The sequence below is a fragment of the Ammodytes marinus genome (assembly GCF_949987685.1).
Source record: "Ammodytes marinus genome assembly, chromosome: 18".
In the NCBI taxonomy this organism is placed as follows: domain Eukaryota; kingdom Metazoa; phylum Chordata; class Actinopteri; order Uranoscopiformes; family Ammodytidae; genus Ammodytes; species Ammodytes marinus.
Genome location: NC_137222.1, coordinates 12,554,186 through 12,576,038, shown reverse-complemented (window position 1 = coordinate 12,576,038; position 21,853 = coordinate 12,554,186). Strand labels below are relative to the sequence as shown.

Below are 21,853 nucleotides of genomic sequence, written 5' to 3'. Positions count from 1 at the left end.
ACATTTATTTTATTTTGAAGATTATAAAAACCATACTGTAGTAACTTCAGGACAGTGCAGTGATTCATTGTACATCATGTTAATAGTGTAAGCTGAGTAAAGTGCTTATTTTTGTTGGGGGGGTGGGTGGGGGGGGGGGGTGAAAGAATCATGTAAACTTTTGACATTCAGTACAAAAGGCAAGACACTTTATCTTTACATCTAGTGCATAGTTTTGATTGTAAAATAAGGCTCTTTATACTGGATATATCTCCAATGGACAGGAGGCAATAGCATAGAAAAAACATTAAACAGTGATTTAATTTCTGGAGCAAATTCTACTCAACATAAGACTATTCATAACAAATACACAAAAGAGGTTGTTTAAACTTTACACATGTACATACGGTAGCGAAGTGGACACATATCACTAAAGAAACATTTAGATATTTTTTTCAACACTCATATTTGATTGCAAGTCGATATGATCCCCCAGTTGATGTTGAAACTGCGATATTCTCAACAATATTATCTTTTTTTTTTTTTTTTTTTCTCACAATATAATACAATCTTCATCATTATTCATTTGCCATTATGTTGAACTTGAACTCTAAATTTCAAATCTTGTAAACCTAAACGTTTCCTCCAGTTACCCTTCATAACATACTGTATATATCAGATGACTGGATCTGAACCGATTAGGTAGAGTGGGAATCAAGTGTCCGGGGTGAATCCACCTAGACTGCATTCTTTAGAGCGCTCAGGGACATGAGGATACTTGGTGACTCTTCTATGACGCGCACAAGCAGGTCATCGATGTACTTCTCCAGCTCTGATATCTTTTTGTCTTTCTCTGAAAGCTGTTTTTCCTGTTTAAGCACCAGAGAGATGAGTTCCTGCTGAGTCAGCTGGGAGTATGGCCCTTTCAGCTGCCTGTCATTGACCTGAGTGCATAAAACATGGAGAATATGTAAGTGTGTATAAAACACAAATATGACACTTACTGCAAGTTTCAAGTGATGTCATTTGATGAACCATGCAGAGAAACAAGCATTAGCATACAGAAACACCCCTTGGTTCACTTATTGTGATAAAAGAGATACAAATCCCTGGAACCAAAGTAAATTAAAGTAAAAGAAAAGTTTTTTGTTAAACAAAAAGAAGATATTTACCTTTGTTTTGTCCTGAACTTCACTAAGAATTCCTGTAGATTTATCCTTTTCCCCTGATGTGATTGAGACAGACTGCTGGTTCGAAAGATTAAGGGGTTTCACTGGTAGAAGCCTGCAAAGACAAAAATTAAGAAAAGTAGAAAGACATAAGCATAGGCAGGATGGGCGTTGAAAAAACTAGAAATGTTGGTGTGTTTATATTACTCGGGTATAAAGCCATTTTTAGCCAATTTATAATTTTTCTATGAAGATCATAGAGCAACCAAGTTAGTTACCACTAATCAAAATGAAAAAGTAAGTTTGTATTGATCCACATCCACAACACAATTAATAATAACAAGCAAAGATGAAAGACTACACATGATGAAAGATAAAAGATAAAAGAGAATGAACAATGGAAGTCTTCTACATTAGAAATATGCAGTGTGATGATTTTTCTTATATAAAAAGGGTCAGTGCTATTGGAGACTGTGGTGTGTGATGTTTAATAGATGAAGAGATGGATTAGTGGCAGAAATATTCTGTTGCCTGTCTTACCTGCGTGAAGTTGTAGGAGGTCCCTCCTTCTTTCTCCCTGCCTCCCCCCTAGCGCTCTGCACTGTTGCATGCTGGGACACTTGCAGTGGAGTCTCCTGGGCATGCACCGGTCGTAAGGTGCCTGACTCGGTGTCCCGTGCCCCTGTGTTATCTGTAACCAGGCCTACTTCGTCAGTGTTTTGGTGGATCAAAGTGCTTGATGTGGCTTCTTTCTTTGCAGGAACAAGGGGAGCGCGGGACACCTTTGAGGATTTGATTTTGGTTTGAGAGGAGTTTTCTTGGTCTGACACGGCTGGAGGCCATTGTATTGAACCGGTATTACCAGAGGTTGTCGTGACCACAATTTCATCATCGTCTACTTCAAATGGATTTAAACCATAAACATTTGGCTCTTGTTTTACCTCTGGGCCACATTCCGTTTTTGGTTCAGGCTGTCCCCCGTCTTCCACAGTGCCAGGTCTGGACGGTGCGGGACGTTTACTGTGTTTGGATACATTGGTAGTTTCCCGGGCGGAACTGATTTGCACCAAGCTCGAAGTGTTCTTTGCATCCGCGGGAGACCTACTCAGAGGTGCGTTCGATTGCACTGAGCGCAGTGGGAGAACGCTGGCGGCTGTGTTGGCGTCTTCGTCTGTGCTCTGCTGGTTAAGTTGCGTCCCATGTAGCGTATATCCTTCAAGCTCCTCCTGACTTTGTCTCTCGGCTTGATTCCTTCCCGGAGGCTGAGGAGCCGGTCTCTTCTCCCGTTGAGTACTAATAAGATCTTTTTCATCAGCGGAGGCAGTCATGCTTCCTACCAATGACACAGACGAGGGGCACCTGGAAATGAGACACAAACTGCATGACATAAGAGCATACTTGAGCATTTCAATCAAATTAGTCTTCAAAATACTTAAATGGTGCAAGAAAATCAATTCAGCTATAAAAGACGTGCGTCACTGGCCTTGAAAAAATCATCTCAAAACAAGTTATCAAGGATGTTGAAAAGAATATTAAAACATTAACTTAAAAGTTCAACTTTGAACAAACAAAAGAAGAACACGGAATAAAGAAAATGCTGCCTAAAGTAAATTAATTGGTCAAACAATTTTAAAACACAAGGCAGATCCTGGCGAAGATCTCTGGGAAATGACCATCTTCTGTTACCGTCACTCAGAGTAATTGCCCATTGTTCCAAGCCAGTTTCCCTCCCTGTTCATATAACTCCTATTATAATGAAGTAGAATGTGTCCAGCTTTGAAACACACAATTACAAGCGAAGAGCTATGCAATTTTCATAATGGTGTCAGCTCTAGGTTGCATTTAAAAAGAGAAGTGCTGAGGAGAACTGCTGCTGTCACTGACTGAAATAGAGAAGATAAACTACATCAGATAGCACCTACGATAACATTGTATCATTTTCATCATGCATTCAAATATAGTTGCACCTCGTCCTTTGCCGTTCTGTTCCTGGTCCTTCTCTGTTATAACTGCTGACTAATTAAGGCACGTTAACTATACTCCATTACACAGTGCAACAGCCAAAACCTTCCCACAGGTGTATTTAATACAGGTTTCTTTCAACTATGTGAGGTGGACTTTGACTATGTGGGCAAAGCCAAGTGTCGACCAGCATGATCTTCAGTACAAATTAGGCTGACGTTAAAATAGCTTGGCATGAGCTACTTTTTCAGAGAATTAATATTCTCTAACGATTGCATTGTTTGTCAGATGTATCTTAATGACTTTGGTGATCCCTGATTCCTCCAAAATGTTACATGAACATCATTTTGATTTGACCTAAATGAATGAAGCTGCCAAATCTATTCTATGATTCTATTCTTTTTTTGGTTAACATTACACCCGCTAAACCTCTGCATTTTGGCCTCGTCCTAGGGAGCATGTTAGCATGCTCATGTTACCATTCACCTCAAATCCATACTATGCCTTACGGTTTGACCTATGGCTGTAGAAACGTAGGCATGTTTTTTTTAATACATTAAAAGTTCAAGGTTACATTTGTAAAACTGTCTTTAGAAAATGGTAGAAATCCGTTAAATACATATTTTAAAAAATCCCAGGTATAGAGCACTGATAAGGACACAGCTGAAAAGGGTTTAGAGAGATAAAGCTTAGTATTTTGTTGAAACCATGGGATACTTCAGGTTTTCATACAATGAGGGTTTTATGATTTCAATTGCTTTGGAATTAAAAGTAGGTTACCATTCTGATCAGTGTTTGTAAGATGGCATGACCTTACCCTTGTTGATCAGTTGACACTTTGGAGTCTGGATCCTCCTCAAATGGATTGTTTGAGAAGTTTTCTTCTTCAAATGGATTACTAACAGTTATTCCATTCTGTCTCTCCGCTGATTTAATCTCAGCAGTTTTGTGATTGGTTTTATTTTCCTTCTTCTGTTCTTCCTCATGCATCCTCTCCCTCTCCAGCCTCTCTTCTTCTTTCCTCTCCTTTTCAGCCTTCTCCTCTGCTAGTTGCTCCATTTTCTCCTTTTCCTTCCTAGCCCTCTCTTCCTCCTCTTTTACCTTCCACCTCCTCTCTTCCTCCACCCTTATCCTTTCCTGCATTTCCTTGCTGATTCTCTCCTCTTCCTTAATTCTTCTCCTCTCCAGTTCTTCCTGTCTAATTTTCTCTTCTACCAATCTCTCATATTCCTCCTTCTCCTTTCTAGCCTTCTCCTCTTCCTCTCGTCTCGTCTCCTCCTTCATCATCCTCTCTTCTTCCTCAAGTCTTTCTTGTGCTTCTCTCTTCCTCTTGTCCTCCACCAATTTATCACGCTCTTGTTCCCTCCTTACCCTCTCCTCTTCCTCCACCCTGATCCTCTCCTCCCTTCTGACTTCCTCTTCTGCCTCAATTCGTTTCTTCTCCTCCTCCTCCTCTAACTTCCTCTTTTCCTCCACCAGTCTCTCATATTCCTCCTTTTCCCTCCTAGCCTTCTCCTCTTCCTCCTTCTTCTGAATCCTTTCCTCTTCATCCCTTCTTCTCTTTTCCTCTAGCTTCATCTGTTCCTCGAGCTCTTCCTCTCGTCTTTTCACGGTCTCCTCTTCCTCTCGTGTCCTCCGCTCTTCCTCAGCCCTGTCCTCTTCCTCTTTCCTTATTCTCTCCATTCTAACTTTCTCTTCTTCAGCCCTTCTTTGTTCCTCCGCCCTAATCATTTCCTGCTCTTCATTTTTAATTATCTCCTCTTCCTCAACTCTTCTCCTCTCTTGTTCTTCTTGTATAATCTTTTCCTCTACCAACTTCTCATATTCTTCCTTTTCCTCTTCCTCTCGTCTCCTCATCCTTTCTTTCTGAGCCCTTTCCTCCTCCTCCTCCATCCTCATCCTCTCATCTTCTTTTCTTTGCCGGTTTTCTTCCTCCTCGATTCTCATTCTTTCCTGTTCCTCAAGTCTCCTCTTTCCCTCTGCTAATCTTTCACGCTCTTCTTCTTCTTCTTCTTCTTCCTCCTTCCTAGCCCTCTCCTCTTCCTCTCTTCTCCTCTCGTCCTCTTCCTCCTTCCTTCTCCTCTCAATTTCCTCCTTCCTTCTCCTCTCAATTTCCTCCTTTCTAAATTTCTCATCTTCAATCTTTCGTTCTTCCTCTAGTCTCCTCTTTACTTCTGCTAATCTTTCACGCTCTTCTTCCTCTTCCTCCCAAGCCCTCTTCTCTTCCTCCTTTCTCCGCTCCTCTTCCTCCTTTTTATCCCTCTCTTCTTTATTCCTTCTTTCTTCCTCTTGTCTCCTCTTCTCCTTAGCCAACATCTGAAGCTCTTCCTCTTCCTCCTCTCTCCTCCGCTCCTCCTCCTCCTTAAACCTTTCCTCTTGCTCCCTTCTAAGGTCGGCCGCTTCCTCTTTTGTGTTTTCCACTTCGGCATCCTCTTCCTCCTCTGTCCAGGGTGAATATTGCCTCACTCCCCTTAACGACTCAACGGACGGAGGAGAGCTTTCAGGGACGTCTTCCATGGATCCGTGTCCCGAGCTGGCCAGGCTGAAGTTTGAGCCGGTGCGTGCGGTGCGGGGCGGGGGCTCCTCGCGGTACACGTGGCTGCCATTGATGCACAGGTTGCCTGGTTTTTGGAGACTGGAGGAGGAATCCTTGCTGTCCGAGCTGCCTGTGCGTTTATGTATCTTGAACTTGAATTTCTTTTTACCTGAGAAGAAGACACAGGAAGTTAAAACGGTGCACTATGTAACTTTGGGTGTGTCAGAGGAGTGAACATTTTCTAAAGGTTTATTCTCATCAACTGAATAAACAAAACTTTCCTCACGGGACAATTGGATCCCCCGAACACTGTTTGAAGCAAGAAAGCTACCTGAAAAGTTACTGTTTCACTGTTGTTGTTTACAGCAGCAGGGCCCCCCGTTTGGTTCACAGACAGTCTTACGTTTGGTTCCAGGTTCCTCAAAATTATTTATTTTTGATTTATGATGAGAGAACTATTCAATACCAGAACTTACATGTAGAGAACATATGTTTTGTAAACTAACTGCAGGCTCTGCAAATCCCCCTCCCCTGAAACTGCCTAGTGCACCTTTAACACATACACTCAAATGACACAAGAAAATACATGAAATAAGGCAGATAAGAGTCATTATAATTTGTCCCCCTCCCCCCCCTTCACCTTCAGAGAAATCCATATTTAGACCCGACGACTGACTCCCGCTCAGTGAGGAGTTCTTCCCAGGCAGGACAGACATGGACTGAGACATGTTCTTCTGCAGGTTAGACTTGGGAGAAAACAAGGACTTGATCTTATTTTTTTTCTTTTTCCCGTCCTTGCCCGCAGCCATCTGGCCGTCCCCGTCTTCCTCCTCGCTGTCGGTCAGAACCTGAGTGAAGGACGGCACCACGTTGGACATGGTGTCCGATTCCTTCTTCTTGCCGCGAACCTTGTCCTTGAACTTGCCCAGACGAGATCGGGATTTGCCGGCAGCAGAGAGGTCGAACATGCTGGCCGTCATGTTGTTCCTCATGAACTGGATGTCCACCAGCACCTCGCCCCTGTCCTTGTCCGCTTTGCCCGCCTTGTCCAGCAACTTAAACCATCTATTAAAGAGAGAAAGATGTTTTATTACTACAACATTTTCCAAAAAGGCCATGTTAAATCAGAGTTACATTCTTAATTTTTTTCTTTACAACATATTAGTGTCCAACGTTTTTTTTTCAGAACAGATTTAGGATGCAGACTCTTTCCATTTTAGAAATAAAAAAATACTATTTACTGGTCTTAGAAATGCATTTTCGACAAGCAACTACTTCTGTAATATCAGAAAAAGTACTCAGAATAATTATGGAAAATTAGTTCATGTACAGTAAGTGCTTTCTAAACTGAGATTTGTTGTTCAGAGTATAGAAAAAAACTAATGTTGAGATATTGGTTGTTAAAGATGGTTGTATAGGATAAATATACAGAAACAAACAGACAACGTATAGTAAAATAAACAGACCTTTTATTTATACTAATAAATAAGACATGTTGTGGAAGAAAAATAGACAAAAATATCAAACTTGACCAGTGAGAGTGAGAGTCACACACACACACACACACACAGTATTTGAAGCAATATTGATGTTTAGTTGTCATGAAGTTCTTTGTGGAAACTATGATCCATCCCCAAGCAAATGGAGAGTGACTCAGCAGCGGTTTCATGTTTTCGGAAAGTCTGTGAGGATCTAAGCACAATGCACAACTGACCATGAAGGAAAGTTTCTTCTTAAAATAGTAATACAGTCCTGACTGCAACAGCCTGTAATGTCAGGAAATCGATAAATGCAAGCAGCGTACTACTTTATATCATTTTCTCATGAATGTTGTTAGTCCCTTTTTCCTACAATGTTTCACATGATCAACTCATGTAAAAAAAAACAACAACACATGATCAGGCCAGTAGAGTAGAAAGTAGACACTCTGGAAAGTGTGTGCCCCACAGACATGTGAGAACTAAGAATGTCATTGCTATCCAATGCTTCAGTTAATGTTGTGCATATGAACCTTGAATCTTTCTAGCAAAGTCAGGTGTCCTTGTGCTTTGCTTAACCCCCTTTAGTTATGGCTAGACAATATCAAACCATGACAGTCAAAGGACGTTCACCGAGACCAGGCTTTTTCAACCCTGCACTTCTTCTGCACCTGCGTCACAGTCCAGTAGTGACAGAAAAGGTCCAGGAACAAACGGAATACTTTTAACAGAACAACGAAAAGGAGCAGTCAGCATAAAAAGTGCCTATCGGGCAAAAATCTGAGGTCAGCTTGCCACTGAACAAACAACTTCAACTGAAATCTGGATTCCTGGGGAAATGAGGAAACGAGGAAGGGGCCATGGGCATGGGTGTGTGTGTGTGTGTGTGTGTGTGTGTGTGTGTGTGGGGGGGGGGGGGTCAAAATAACATTTCCATGTGGCTATATAATAACTTGTCTGTTCTTGCAATGTGGAACATGAAAGTCACTTAACATGCTTTTTAGCCATTTTCCAAAAAAGTGAAAGAAATGTGATAGAAAGTGATTGTCTGAATGAATCGTGTTTTTTGAACAGTATTTCTCCCCCTCTCCCTGAGATGCCACTGAAATACCACAGTGCCGAATAAGGTATGTTTGAAATTCACCTTCCTCCTCCTCTTCCTCCCCCTCCAGGAATGCTTCACATGTGTGGCAAAAACAAAATTAAGAAAAGGGAAGGGCCTTTTCCTGGAATTTGCGAAATAGTTGAGAGTAATACTGCTGTCACAGCTCCTCTACCATCCTACTGCTGATGAGTCACAGCATTTTGCAAACACACGGCTTCGATATTATAAATATTTCACTGAGAAGACTTCTCGCCCCTTCAAACAAACGCTGAGAGACAGATAATGCATTTATTAAATCATGCAAAATGTAGACGTGCTCTGTAGCTGATGTCAAGTTCTTTCTCGGGGGTTTTAAAGTTAGGAAAAATATTACTTTTGAGTGTTGGTTTCATTGTCAAAATAGAGCTGTTATACAAATCCTCTTCCCCTCCAATATGGCCTAATAGGTCTCCTTTTAGGTCTGTTTTTGGTCTCCCAACACCCCTGCACACAAAATGTCTGCTTATTAATCCACCGTGTTCACCAGCAAGTTGCTAACTTTGTCAAAACATGTGCACTGTCTCTGAAAATAAGGAAGACTGTAGAGGATAGGTTGGACAGCAAAACTGTGACATTTATGGACAATGAGCAGAAGGAAGCTGTAAAGCTCTGTTGAGTTGAGGGGGAACAGCAGAGACGGGTAATAAGTGTCTGAGTGGGTTCATCACTATGGGCGACACATTACAAGTACCCAGTAAGCCATTGTTTAAAGCGTATTGATTATTCTCACTTTTTGGACTTTGCATCTCGGTTTGAAAAAAATTGAAGCTTGACTTATTCTCTGGAGCTTTCAAATGATATCATAAATTAAGCTTAGATGATGTTTCACCCTCACTTCACTTCAAAAGGAGACATTAAATCACTTGAATCCATTTTTAAGTGCTCATAAAATATGGAAACCTGTACAGACAGGGCAATCTCCATAACCCTTTGAAACTCACATTTTTAAGCTTTGTAGAACTGAGAATGACGGCGGAATCTCAGTAACTCTCTGGATTCATGACAATGAGCAACTCCTTTCACAGACTAGTACTCTAGTGTTAATTAAAACAAAATAAATGTATTACATTTACTTTTAAGTTATATTAATCCTATAACAACACTTCATGTCGTATAGCCTACTGAAATGTAAAGTGTTATCTCAACCCTAACCCTTTTAACTACCTATGTATCTAATGCAGAAATGTCCCTAACAAATACATCCCACATGGTATGACAAAAAAAGAAGAAGAATTAAGCTACTTCAGTTTGAACAGAAGGGAAGTTGCAAAAGTGTTTGGGCGTCAGCCTGTCAGGGCAGTAAGTGTGCAGGAGGAGGAATAACAAGTGGCTTTCACTAAACAACACCTGGATGGAAGTGATGATAATGTTGCTGAAGAGTGAAAAGGATAGTGCTGCTCTGCTGTACAGCCACATCCACAAGAGCACAACGCATGACTCGTCATTTTGTAACTGTATTCTACTTCAACCCACACACATCCTTCCTTCCTTGTAAACTAACTGATAAGACAATGCCCCGAGTGGCCCGGGCCAGGCACTTATCACAGAGCACAGCTGTGTGAGTGGGAGAAGAGCTGAGTGAGTTAAAAACAAAAGACAGAAAAAAAAATGTGACAGTGATAATGTCCAAGGACCAAAACTATCCATAGCTTCTTGTATCAGTCAGAGGAGCCAAAATAAAAGCCTGTGCAAAGGAAACCGACAAGAAAGTCCTATCGCATTGGAGGAACCTTGTGTTATTTTTTCACAGTGAAGCAGATTAGAAAATAATAAATGTCATTCAGCTTTTCAGCAGTATCACTGATGTGGAGGTTATAAAGACCTTGTAGTTGACAGTGTTCAAGTAAGAGAAGAATGCACTTTTTCACAGAAGACACTTTGACATGTCAGAGTATTAAAAGCCCAGGTGTAGACATGAATGATGGCTGAACTCCATTTAGCTGCTTTGGTTTCAGGGTCTTGGTATTGTGCATGCTGGCTCACTGTCATGGATAACTGGGACACCTGAATACAACAGAGCCATTGTTAATGTTGTTAATAACAAACCTGTGCTTCTCCTAACAGGAAAGTCAAAATGTCTGAAGTGAACAAGAGTTTGAACATACATGTATAATTCCTCTTTTTTATGACTGGCAAATACTAATATATTTGCATACTTTAAAAAGGCAGACTATGCAACATTTTTCTGCAGGTAAACATACCACCACACATTCTAGTCATGCAGGCATAAGTGATAATTGAGTCGGATTACTTTTGTCTGTCATTTTCAATGCATATGTTGCTGAGTCAACCTTTAAAATTACATTTTAGCGATTCACACAACAAAAGTAGTAATTCAGAGGTCTTGAAAGAGAATTTTAGAAATATATATTTGAACCAGTAAATAAATAAATCTTATTCATTTCCACCTGTGCTGTCTAAATGATTGTGAAGACTGTTCTAACACTGGTGCCTTCTCTTACAACTTCTGTTTTAAAAAGTAAGAACATTTGTTTGAATGCTCAGCTGAATTTAGTAAACTAAACAGTATTTGAGTTATCTTTGGAGAGGGGGGCGGGGGGGCGTTGCAGGCACAGTGGTCTTGTGTCGCTGCTGCCATCACTGTTTGTTCTTCGTTGATAAAAACAGTCAGGAATGTGAGGCCAAAGCTGGATTTAGGAGGCAAGGTGCAAGCTCCCAGAGGACTGCAGCATAATCCACAGAAAACAAGCCGAGCATTTATTCAACACCGCCTACGGAATGTTTCCTGATTTTACAATCATATATATATACACACACACACACTTTCAGGTTAAGAAAGCACACATAAATAAACATGCAGCATACAGTCAGGTGAAATAACACTTGACATTCTGCAAGACTTGAACAGTGACCAAGCTAAAGAGATCAAGGCAGGACGGTTATTTTGAAATGTATTATTTATGCAATAATTTCATGCTCTCGAATCCAATGGATTTTTCACTTTGACAGAAATACAAAACCTTTAGTTGGGTCAATTGCTTGCTTGCCTTTTCTAAAGGTTTGCATGACATTAAAAGACAGTAAATCTATATGGTTTTGTGATCAGCAAAACATGAAGTGCAGCGCCTTGCTATGGCTTACATTACTATTCATCCAATAACCCAAGGCATACACACCCACATAACAACAAACACCCTAGAGAAGTTAGAAGAAGGATGTGTGTGTGTGTCAGACAACACAGGCTGCTTTTGTATTATACTGGTCAACCGATGGTGGACTTACTGTACCTACCTAGAATCAAAACAATATTCGTTCTCACTGAACTACTACTACGCATTGTTCCATTTCTATTTTTAACAAAGGACATCTTGGATTGAATAGTTTAACCATTTCTTTGACCCAAACAATGGCATATGTTCTGCTTTAAAAAGGGAGCAGGTATTATCGAGCACAAACAGTTGTGCCAGCAAGGCCTGTCAAACCTGATTACTGCCATTATGAGACAAACTCAGGAGAGTTGGGTGTGAATATTTTGAACAATAAAGACAATCATTAACCTCTGAATCACTTAACCTGCGCTCGGTGTGTAATGGGAATTTAAAGGAAATCTTAATGCCTGTACACAATGTGCTTATAGTAGAAGGGTGAAGTTTAGGGTGGCCATTGGGGACTCTCTCAATAGTAGACGAGTCCCTTGATCCACGTCTTTCGCATCAGTGAGTAATGTTGATTGGCATCCCTGAAAGCTGCTGCTGAGGGGACAAACCCCTTAAGCCGACCTGCCAGGAGCAAGTGGGCAACATTCATAAGTCAACCCCACCAAGGCAGGTTTGTGCAGTGATGTATCACACACACACACACACACACACACACACACACACACACACACACACACACACACACACACACACACACACACACACACACACACACACACACACACACACACACACACACACACACACACACACACACACACACACACACACACACACACACACACACACACACACACACACACACACACACACACACACACACACACACACACACACACACACACACGAAGCAAATATCACAGAGGGAAATCATACTCCCTTTACAAATGCACAAATTAAGGAAATATATTCAAATGGTAACACTAATCCACAGTTTTCACAGACGCTGCATAATTATTCATAATAAAGAAAACACAGTTTTAATTATTAGGGATTTGATAGGGATTATGAAGTTTTGTCCTGCAAGACCAGAACACAAAGCTGCAGCATGACTCACACAACCAGCAACCAGAAGCCATTCTCCTGTGGCATGGATGAAAATCAAAGTTTCCCAATGTTCTTTGCACCTCATGATTTCCTCATTTAATATGCAGCTAAAAGCTGACAGCAACATCTGCCCAAAAACTTAATTTCATATAACAAACAGGCTTGTATGATAAGGCCATGGTGGAGCCCAGAAGTCTTTTAGAGGTGGTTGATGTGGAGAAGCCTTGATTCCTCATGTGGGTGAGGCAATAGAATAAACATATTTTAAGGCTATATCATGAAAAGGTTTTCTTTGGAGCTATTCCATAAGTAGACACGCTCAATAATGTCTCTCATTCAGTTGGAGTTCTTGTTTGTTAAAGGTAATTATTCTTAAACTGAATAGTTGATTGATATTAATCAATTCTGCAACCATTTGAACAAAATAATTCATTTGTTAAGCAAAAACTGTCTAAATCAACTAAATATGTTTGGGTTCAGGACTGTTGACATGTTGGCAAGACATTTCTTTACTTTGGGAACAGACACAATCAAATAAATCGTGATTTTTTTTCACATATTTTTTCAAATAACGAGCCTCTTACTCCCTGCTGTGTGAGCTTACTCTGTTTTGTTGCGTGTTTTGTCCTCACTGAGCAGCAGCAGATTGATGACAGCCTGTCCCAGCGGTTTGTCTGGTCCCACCAGGGCCCTGTGCAAGACGTGGACATGAAGCGTGCCGCGCTCCGTGCCTCCCTGATGCAGCAGCGGCGGCAGGTCGAAGGCTGCTTCCTCCTTCCACACCGGGGCCACGCTCTTCTCCGCCACCGAGGTCTGGAACTTCTCCTTGCCCACCTGCATGACGGCGTACGCATCGTTCGTGCCGCTCTTGCCCTTCACCCGGAGGCCTCGGGCCTGGTGCACCGTTACCTGGACGCTCGTGGGACACCACTGCTGATCCGCCATCAGGGACATGCTGTTGTAGACACCACTTGTTGGAATAACACCGCGCAGAAATGACATACAGAAACAAAATGCAGCGGCTTATAGGTTCACCACTGGCCAGAATAAGCAAAGAAAAGTTTCCCCGTGAGCTCAGTGCAACTTGAGGAAACAGCTGACTGGGCGTGTCTACACTGATAGGGGGCATCGGTTAAGGCAAGACACTCCCCCAGATTACATGGCTTTCATAAGAATACCTGACTGGCCCTGCATTCCAAATCGCATTCTCTTTCTTTTTACTACACTAAAGTAGGCCTACAGAGTTTTAGGGCATCAGGAGAGAAAATAAAATCAGATAAGGAAGTTTTTTTTTTATTCTGTCGAGAAATATCAAGAATAAAGACGAATACTCCAACATGCTATTGGAGTTAGTGGGGCATTTATGTATTTTCAGCATACTACAATTGACGTGCATGTATTGGGACATCCTAAATATTTTTCTGGCATACTAAACAGTAGGGAAGTATGGGTATTGTAACGCAGGGTGCGTGTCGTGCTTGTTCCATTAACACCACAATGGTCCCTTACTTCAGTCAATAGGCCACACCAGATCCTGTCTGACACCTGTCAGAATGCATCATCATCACCATCCCACATCGGCTGCATTCAAATAGAGACGACAATGACGGATTGATTGATGTGTGTACTTAAGTTGACATTTTAATCATTATAGTCCCTTGGTTGACAAGTCGTTTTAACACATATTTAAGCATATTTTGAGTATTTACAGTCACTGTTTGAACTAGCTTTACCTTAACGTCTTTCTGATCTAGGTCTGAAAACAAGCGACCACTGGCGGGAGGACAGGATACCGGACAAGCCTGTCAGGGATTCAGTTTCAAAGCTGCTCCAGTTTGAATCAGGCTGAAGTGCCAGTGCCTGCATGGATTTCCTTTTCCCCCCAACCTTCAAATCACACTGACTTAAATGGTTAAAAAAATATCTTGAATGTGTTTTGTCTGTTCTTAGCCCATCATGGACTGCCAACCTTTCTAGAGTTGATTCACTGCATTCTCCTCATATCATGCTGGGGGAAAAACCTTTTATTCCCTAGAGTCTGACTAGGATTAGGTGGATATGGACATTAGTATTTATATATTCAATGTATAATCAATCTGCATATTGATTTGTATGTTTATTGTTGAGAAAAATGTTCTCATGTCACAATATGCATGCTGGCTCATGTATGAACACTGCCTCCTGCTGTTAGTAGAGGAAATAGCATGATCATTATTTAAGATCCTTTGTATCAAATCCTCCAAAGACTTAAACACCTGAGTCAAACCATTTAAAACCTAAATACGAATGGCTTACATTGTGAGTCAGGCCTGACAACTTATGATCTCACTTTTTCTGCTTCCCGATGTCCGTCAGAGATTAAAGTTGAAGACACAAACAGAGCTTTGAGCCAATTAGGAAAGTGACGCACACGTGTTGTCTTTGCCAAAGTGTCTGACTGCTTTAACCACTGTAGTACAAGGCACTTCAAAAAGGTGAAGCTTGTTTTTAAATGGCTTTGCACCTGTTCAAATCTTTTTTATTTATTTAATCAAAGTGACAATAAAAAGACTTAGGTATATGAAAAAAAGTGTCTAATTTTAAAAATGTTTTACTGTAACGATTCTCTTAATTTCACATCATACAAATAATAAATAGATAAATAATCAAAGATTTTACAATGAAAAAACATGCAATTATTGTCTGTTCGAGTAAAATAAATACATTTGTACTTATATTTCACTTATAAGATGTGATATGTCACTCACTGCACACGATGTAAGTCTGTAGTTACAGTATACGGCTTGTACAATAAATTTAAAAATACTGTCATACATTAACAATGTATTTTCAATGCCGTTCTGTTGAATCTTGATTGTTTCTATCCACCTCTGGATTTTCATCTTCTGAATGTTCGTCGTGACGACGGTCCCCTTGTTCTTGCTCACCTACAAGAACTTTACTGTAGAGTTTCTGCTGCTCTTCTTTAAAAGTGGCTTTCACTTTCTCTCGTTTCAGCCCTCCATCCCTGAGAATGCACAGGTAAAGCAGTGTTTACACAGTGTCTTTAGATGCTTCTTCCAACAAAAACTTAAGGGAATAATGTCTGGGTCTAACACTTCACAGGTTCTACCAAAGATAAAATGAATCATTGTTTGCCAGTTACAATCTCTCTTTCGAACAAACGTAAACAAATTCAATTTTACTGATATCATAACCTATATCATGACTTTAAGTGTATTCACATCGAGCTGACTTTATGCACATTTTCAATTTACACACAAAATTGAAAAAATAAAATAAAAAACTTAAATATTGCTTCATTGCTGAACGGGCACAATCATTTTGTGGACAAAAAAGGGGACACTGTAAACTTTCTCATATCAAAACATCCAATTAATAAATGCCACATGCTTCTATGTTTGTTTTGACCTGCACTCCTAATTACGGCATTTCCCTGTTAAGTTATTCTTCTGCAATGGTATAGAAGAATATACTGATCTGAGAATTACAATGCAGATAAAATATGCCCTACATTTTGATGGAAACTTGGCCAAAACTCACCAGATGAGATCCACTAATCCTCCTTGTGCAGCTATGGCTGCTTTCACTCTGTTTGCAAACTGCACCGCATCCTCCCCTTCCTACACAAGGACAATAAAATAGTCAGGCAAAGAAAAGGTGGAAAATATACCCAGGTATATAGTCTGGAACTTTTGTCTTTCGTCGCCAAATATTTCATTGTAAGGTTGAGACAAAGGGTCTCACCTCTCGTTTCATTGGTGGCAGGTACCAAACGCTGCAGACAATGGCCCAGCTGCTCATCATCCTCAGCAGATAATTCATCAGGCCATACTTACTGCTGTTCCAGAAAGCATCCCCAAACCTAGGATCATACTTGAAGATAGAAGTAAAGTGGTATCAAGTGTAGGTAAGAGCATGAAATGAACAGAAAAGAGAAAATGTTATGAATGTGTTTGTGTGCGAGTGTGCAAGTTTTTTTAAAGGCCCAGCATAGAAAATGTTGTTGTATCTCCTGTGCAATGGCAATAAAGTATATTCTATTCTATTATTTTCTAAAAAAGGCAACAAAAAAAAGTCCCTACCTTAATGGCCACTGGATAAATGGTGCAGTCAATTTCAAAGCAGCCCTTTTTGAACATCATCACTGATGTGTTGTTGATGCAGGTACCTGAAGAAGACACAGTGTGATGCTCAACACTAAGCAACAAACTCTATGGGGCCTCTGGAGGGGAATCATATTGTGATACACACCCTCAGGGAAGATCAGGATGGGCTGTTTGGTCTTGTCGGCAACATGATCGCCAAGCCTGAAACAAAAAAGCAGAAGAGATGAAACAACCTTGCGCTTCGACTCACTTCTGGAGTTGAAGCTGAATGACTCAATGCCAATATGAACTGATACTCCATGATCCATGTCAAGATTAAAGAAAATGTAGTGTCTATTCTGCCTATACCTGTAAGCTCAATGCTGTTAATATTCATACAAACTAAGTTCTATCCACAAAATGATTCAGGTTATTTCAGGTTTGCATTATGTCATAACTATGCTCACTTTCAAGTTATTTGTTAGTTATAAGTTCTATTAGTTATTTCTTTATCGAGTGTGCAAAACTGAAGTCAACTAGATTTTTAAAAATCTGGTGATAATACACAGCTGAGGCTTTGTAAACTGATATGTTAACAAAGGGGCCCACCGTAGCTAGCAACATCCGTTTACAGAGCCTACGTATTAACACTGGATTCTTTATCAGCACACACACAGTATGGACAGGTATCAGATTGTGAGGAGATATTCACTGATTGTGACACAAAGAGATTTTGACAACTTGGAATTCTCCAGAATACTTGACTGTATAAACTTGTGCACCAGGTTTTGCGACTCCATACTCACAATAAGATGTATACAGACATCTACAGGGGTTAACAAAATGTATTATGCATTATAATTTAACAAACATTGAGCTGCACATCGTTAATGATAATTGGTTGCACAGATGTGGTGTTACTAACTATAGTGCAACTGGAGTTGAAGAGATGCCAACACTGAGAAAATGCAGTGTTACCGTTTGGCCACTAGGTGTCTGTCTTTGACTTCTGATCGATCAAACCAGATATGTGGAGAAGATTTGACCATGGCTCGCTGGATCATTCCCATCATCCCTCCTTGCGCCTGACCTACCTAAGAGACGAGTTTGAGTTGAGTTTAAAAAACAACAACAATGCAACTCATCTGTAATACTGTAAAAGCACACACAGAGACACAGAAACTCGTCTACCATAGAGTAGGAGCCATCATTGGCCAAGATGATGATATCAATGGGTGTTGTGTGATTGGCCACACAGATACCGCCATTCTTTGGTTTGTTCTCCCTGAAAATTAAGACACACACACACACACACACACACATACAGGTTGGTGACGGGCTAACAAACATACAGTCAAAACTTGCCATTATATTCTTTGAAATGGAGATATTTACAAGCAGGCTTATGAAACAGGCTTACTTTTGAATATCGCTGTTCTGGTCATTATAATATAGTCAATAAATGTGATTATATTTTGATATATTGTTGCTTAAATATTAAATATGTTGTACCTGTTATGATAGGTGACGATTGCTGTGAGAGCTCTGTCACAGATGCGGTAACACATCATATGAATCTTCCCACTCAGGAAGAACCTTAACCTGGAGACATACAGCACAATGCCACAGCAATTACTCCAGTCCCCCTAAGGATGCACACTTCAAAGTCTGTCACACAACCACCACATCTTTAAAAGGAGCAAAAGTTCTTCTAAACTCTGAATGCCTATTTCATCTTTTGACCATCTTCCACCCTTTCATGCATACATGAACTGAGAGTGGGAGGGAAACTTACTCTCTATTTGGTAAAAAGCCAATCATAGTAGTCAGGACTAGAAGTAGACTAATGCCAGTGAATGCCAGAGTAACCCTGCAGAAGGAAAAAAAAAGAACATCAAAGTTAAACCTTTCTCAGCTTTTGTGTAATGAGATGATTCTTCCTGCCTACAGAACATAACGTGCCCTGTGTGCTGCTCTGACCTGAGAGGCAGCAGGAAGCCGTAGCGGACGAGGACTCCCAGGCCCCACAGCACAGTGACTCTCAGACTGATGTGTCTGAAGTTGTAGTTGCTTCGAGTCAGCAGGTTCCAGCTCTCCAGCTCCTGGCCAGAGAAGCGCTTGGTAACCTCGTCGTCCACAATGCTCTCCACGCCTCTCCGGCAGAAGTACAACATGTCCGCCATCTCAAACTCCGGCTCTGAGCGCGCACAGCTGGCAGAGCCCCGCAGCTCCTGGAACTCCTGCTGCAAAGACGACGGTGGTTCTTTGGCTATGATTCCTACAATGGTAATAAATGAAGGAAAATATGTGCATGCGAGTCAATCGTAAAACAAAAAAACAGTAACAGGTACAGTGAGCATTTATGGCTGAGAAATGTTGAAATATTAATAGCTGACCATCGCTGTATGGTTTATAGAGTTGCTGATTCTTTTCCTTTGCTCCCATCTCCATACATGAGGTGGCCCACTAATTTAAGAGAAAACACATTAAGAAAGCCAGATGAGAAAACATAATACATGTATTTTCTTGGTTTGTTTGTAATTATTGATACAGAGCAATGTGAAAGAGAGAACTACAGACTTAATTTGATACAATACTGCTGACTAGCAACTATGATGTTGGGTAAGCAGCAATAAGCCCTGCGGGACTCCAGGATTCAAGGTGAGAGAATACAGGCTGCATTGACTGCGATATGATCAGAGTGATAAAACTAGGCAACGACATGATCCCCGAGATTACAACTCTGAGAAATGCTGAGAAATTGCTGAAACATTTACCACTATTAATATTTTAGTTTCACACTTATCTAATTTCTGTCTGACTTACTCACGCACAAATAAGTCACCATATTAATTGATGGGTCAGGTCTTTTATATATAGTTTATATATGCAACCCATGGGCTACAAACTATTCACTATTGTGCATTACATACGTACACACACTCCTATGCCACTGAATACTCCCAGAGCTGCTTCATGAAGCCAAGATGAATTACCACACTACGGAGGGTGTGTCAGGGCTTGATTCTGTTGTGTAAAGAGGCCACTAAAGATAGCCCTGCGAGACACAAAGCTTCACACACCTAATCCTCAAAGGAGGTACCCAGAGCTAAATTAAAACTGCAGAACCACTTGGATGGTACAGTGTAAATAGCAATGCCATATGGAATACTAGCTTCATATTGGTCTGTTGTCGAACACATCTACAGTGGGAAAGCGTGGACTCTAAGCTCTATGTGCTGCATCCGACGTATAGATGCTTTTTGCGAGGCTCCCATAACAACAATAATGTACATCAGAGTAAAAATGACAGGCACTCCCCTTCACACAGGAAGCTTTATTTCCCTTTGGAGATGAATGCACTCTGTATCTTATGATGGAACATGAGAACCTGCACCCCCAGCAGAAAACATAGTCTTGATTAACAGCCACTTCGGATTGAGCAGATTCAGGGGCTCAAACAGGTCTTATCCAGAGTCAACTGCCTTACAATGGCTGCCTTCAACTGTACTACAACCTTAAGGTAATTGGGGAATTGCAATCCCATTCAAAAGTACAATCGTGACTATAATTACCTAGCCTGGTCCTAAAATACCATTGTACTTAATTTAATTTGTTCAGAAGGTCTAAATCGCTCAATTGACAAACGTTAACTCTCTTGAAGGTGGGTGTCTGTTGGAGTTTAAAACTATTGGGTCTGCCCAGTGCCACTCTGGATCTGCCAACCAATCACATAACGTTTGGTCGTGACGTATGTCATGCGCCGGCTTCTGAGCCACTCCTTTTGTTCGCTGATTGGACCAGCAGAAATCTGTCTGGAGGGGCGCTCCGGTGGCGTAGTGGATAGAGTGCGTACCATATTGGCTCCGGCCTCCGTTGCAGTGGTCGTGGGTTCAAATCCGATCCGTGGACCTTTACTGCAGGTCATCCCCCCTCTCTCTCTGTCTCCCCATTTCAACTCTGTACTATCTAATAAAGCTTGAAAATACCAAAAAAAATTCTTTAAAAAAATAAATCTGTCTGGAGAAAACCCACTAATATACCACGCACACCCAGACTGACTACTGAAGGGAAATGAAAATTGAGCGGAAGTATGAAGGCGGGCGGTGCCAGGCTAACAACTACCCTCAGTGTAGCAGAAGTAGTGTGAATCGAACCACTCTACACTGTAAATGTAGTATCTCATCTTAAAAAATATTGTATGCCAGTAAATGGATTTTGTCCCAAGAGTGTCAATTCCATACAGTATCTACACCACATTAGACAGTAGTCCCAAGGCTAAAAGCTTGATCTCTCAGGGCTCATTTCCAAAACCAAAGTCCCTGAGGAAAAGGAAGCAGCAACAGGTTCTGTGCTTCCAACAGTCGCTCCAAGCTGGGAGCATGAATCCGACAGGGAATATAGGCTATATATTTTTTTCTTAAGAGATTAAAAATATAGAAAAATATTGTGCAAAACTTACAACAGTTTAGAGGTATCAATGTGTTTAAAAATAAATAAATCACCAAACCCCTGGTTCAAAAAAACATTATTATAAAGGACTTTTGTGCCATTCTAATAATATTATGCACAAGGCACCAAACCCACCTCAAAGATCTTGAGAAGTGTCCTCATGTAGGGCCTGCGGAAACCTAGCGAGACTCCAAGCACAGCCGGCACAATTATGAAGACGAACAGAAGAGTAAACCACACAGTGATGGAGATGCCAAGCCACCTGCACAGCATGTTATCACCAGGGAATGATGTGAACCAAGTCATGCTGCTTGATGGCGAAGGAGACACAGAGAGGAAAGACACTGCACGCCACCACGACAACACCCACGTCTGCTGGTCCTTTTGAAGCCTCTGTCTCTGAGGCCAGGTGCTGAATTGTACATCAGGAGTAGGCTAATTCATCGTCTGTGTCTGTCAAAGACAGTCAAAATATTATAATTATATCATATTACAATATCAATATAGTTGACACATACTAGGCGATCTCATATTCTTGTTATTTCTAGTGCTCTGACTTTTTAATATGATAGATAGATAGATAGATAGATAGATAGATAGATAGATAGATAGATAGATAGATAGATAGATAGATAGATAGAAAAATTAAGATGTAATTTGCTTGTGTAAAGCCTGAAAGGGCAATGCCACTAAAGAGACACAGATACCGTATAGGCTATTCAATTCCTGGTAACACATACATTAATAAAAACAATACAAAGTATCTCCAATTCAATGGTTAAGTTATGGCAATTGCATTGAAGGTTAAAGGACATTGGG

The 21,853-nt window shown here is 40.8% G+C and overlaps 2 protein-coding genes across 2 annotated transcripts; both read right to left on the bottom strand.

The window, feature by feature from the left end:
- Positions 1 to 48: 48 nt before the first annotated feature.
- Positions 49 to 13,549, bottom strand: LOC307265329 (uncharacterized protein). Its single transcript, XM_080047025.1, has 6 exons — positions 13,099 to 13,549; positions 6,287 to 6,711; positions 3,928 to 5,815; positions 1,689 to 2,507; positions 1,152 to 1,263; positions 49 to 923 (listed from the first exon to the last, which is right to left on the bottom strand). The coding sequence occupies exons 1-6, from the start codon at positions 13,494 to 13,496 to the stop codon at positions 717 to 719; spliced, it is 3,849 nt and encodes a 1,282-aa protein (XP_079903151.1). The 5' UTR covers positions 13,497 to 13,549; the 3' UTR covers positions 49 to 716.
- A 1,774-nt stretch (positions 13,550 to 15,323) lies between these two features.
- Positions 15,324 to 21,340, bottom strand: gpat4 (glycerol-3-phosphate acyltransferase 4; the record flags this gene model as incomplete). Its single annotated transcript, XM_080046617.1, has 12 exons — positions 15,324 to 15,501; positions 16,038 to 16,117; positions 16,242 to 16,370; positions 16,580 to 16,665; positions 16,749 to 16,804; positions 17,561 to 17,676; positions 17,774 to 17,867; positions 18,095 to 18,184; positions 18,378 to 18,452; positions 18,563 to 18,860; positions 18,979 to 19,048; positions 21,170 to 21,340. 12 exons carry the CDS (start codon positions 21,338 to 21,340, stop codon positions 15,324 to 15,326), a joined length of 1,443 nt encoding a protein of 480 aa, XP_079902743.1.
- Positions 21,341 to 21,853: the final 513 nt, after the last annotated feature.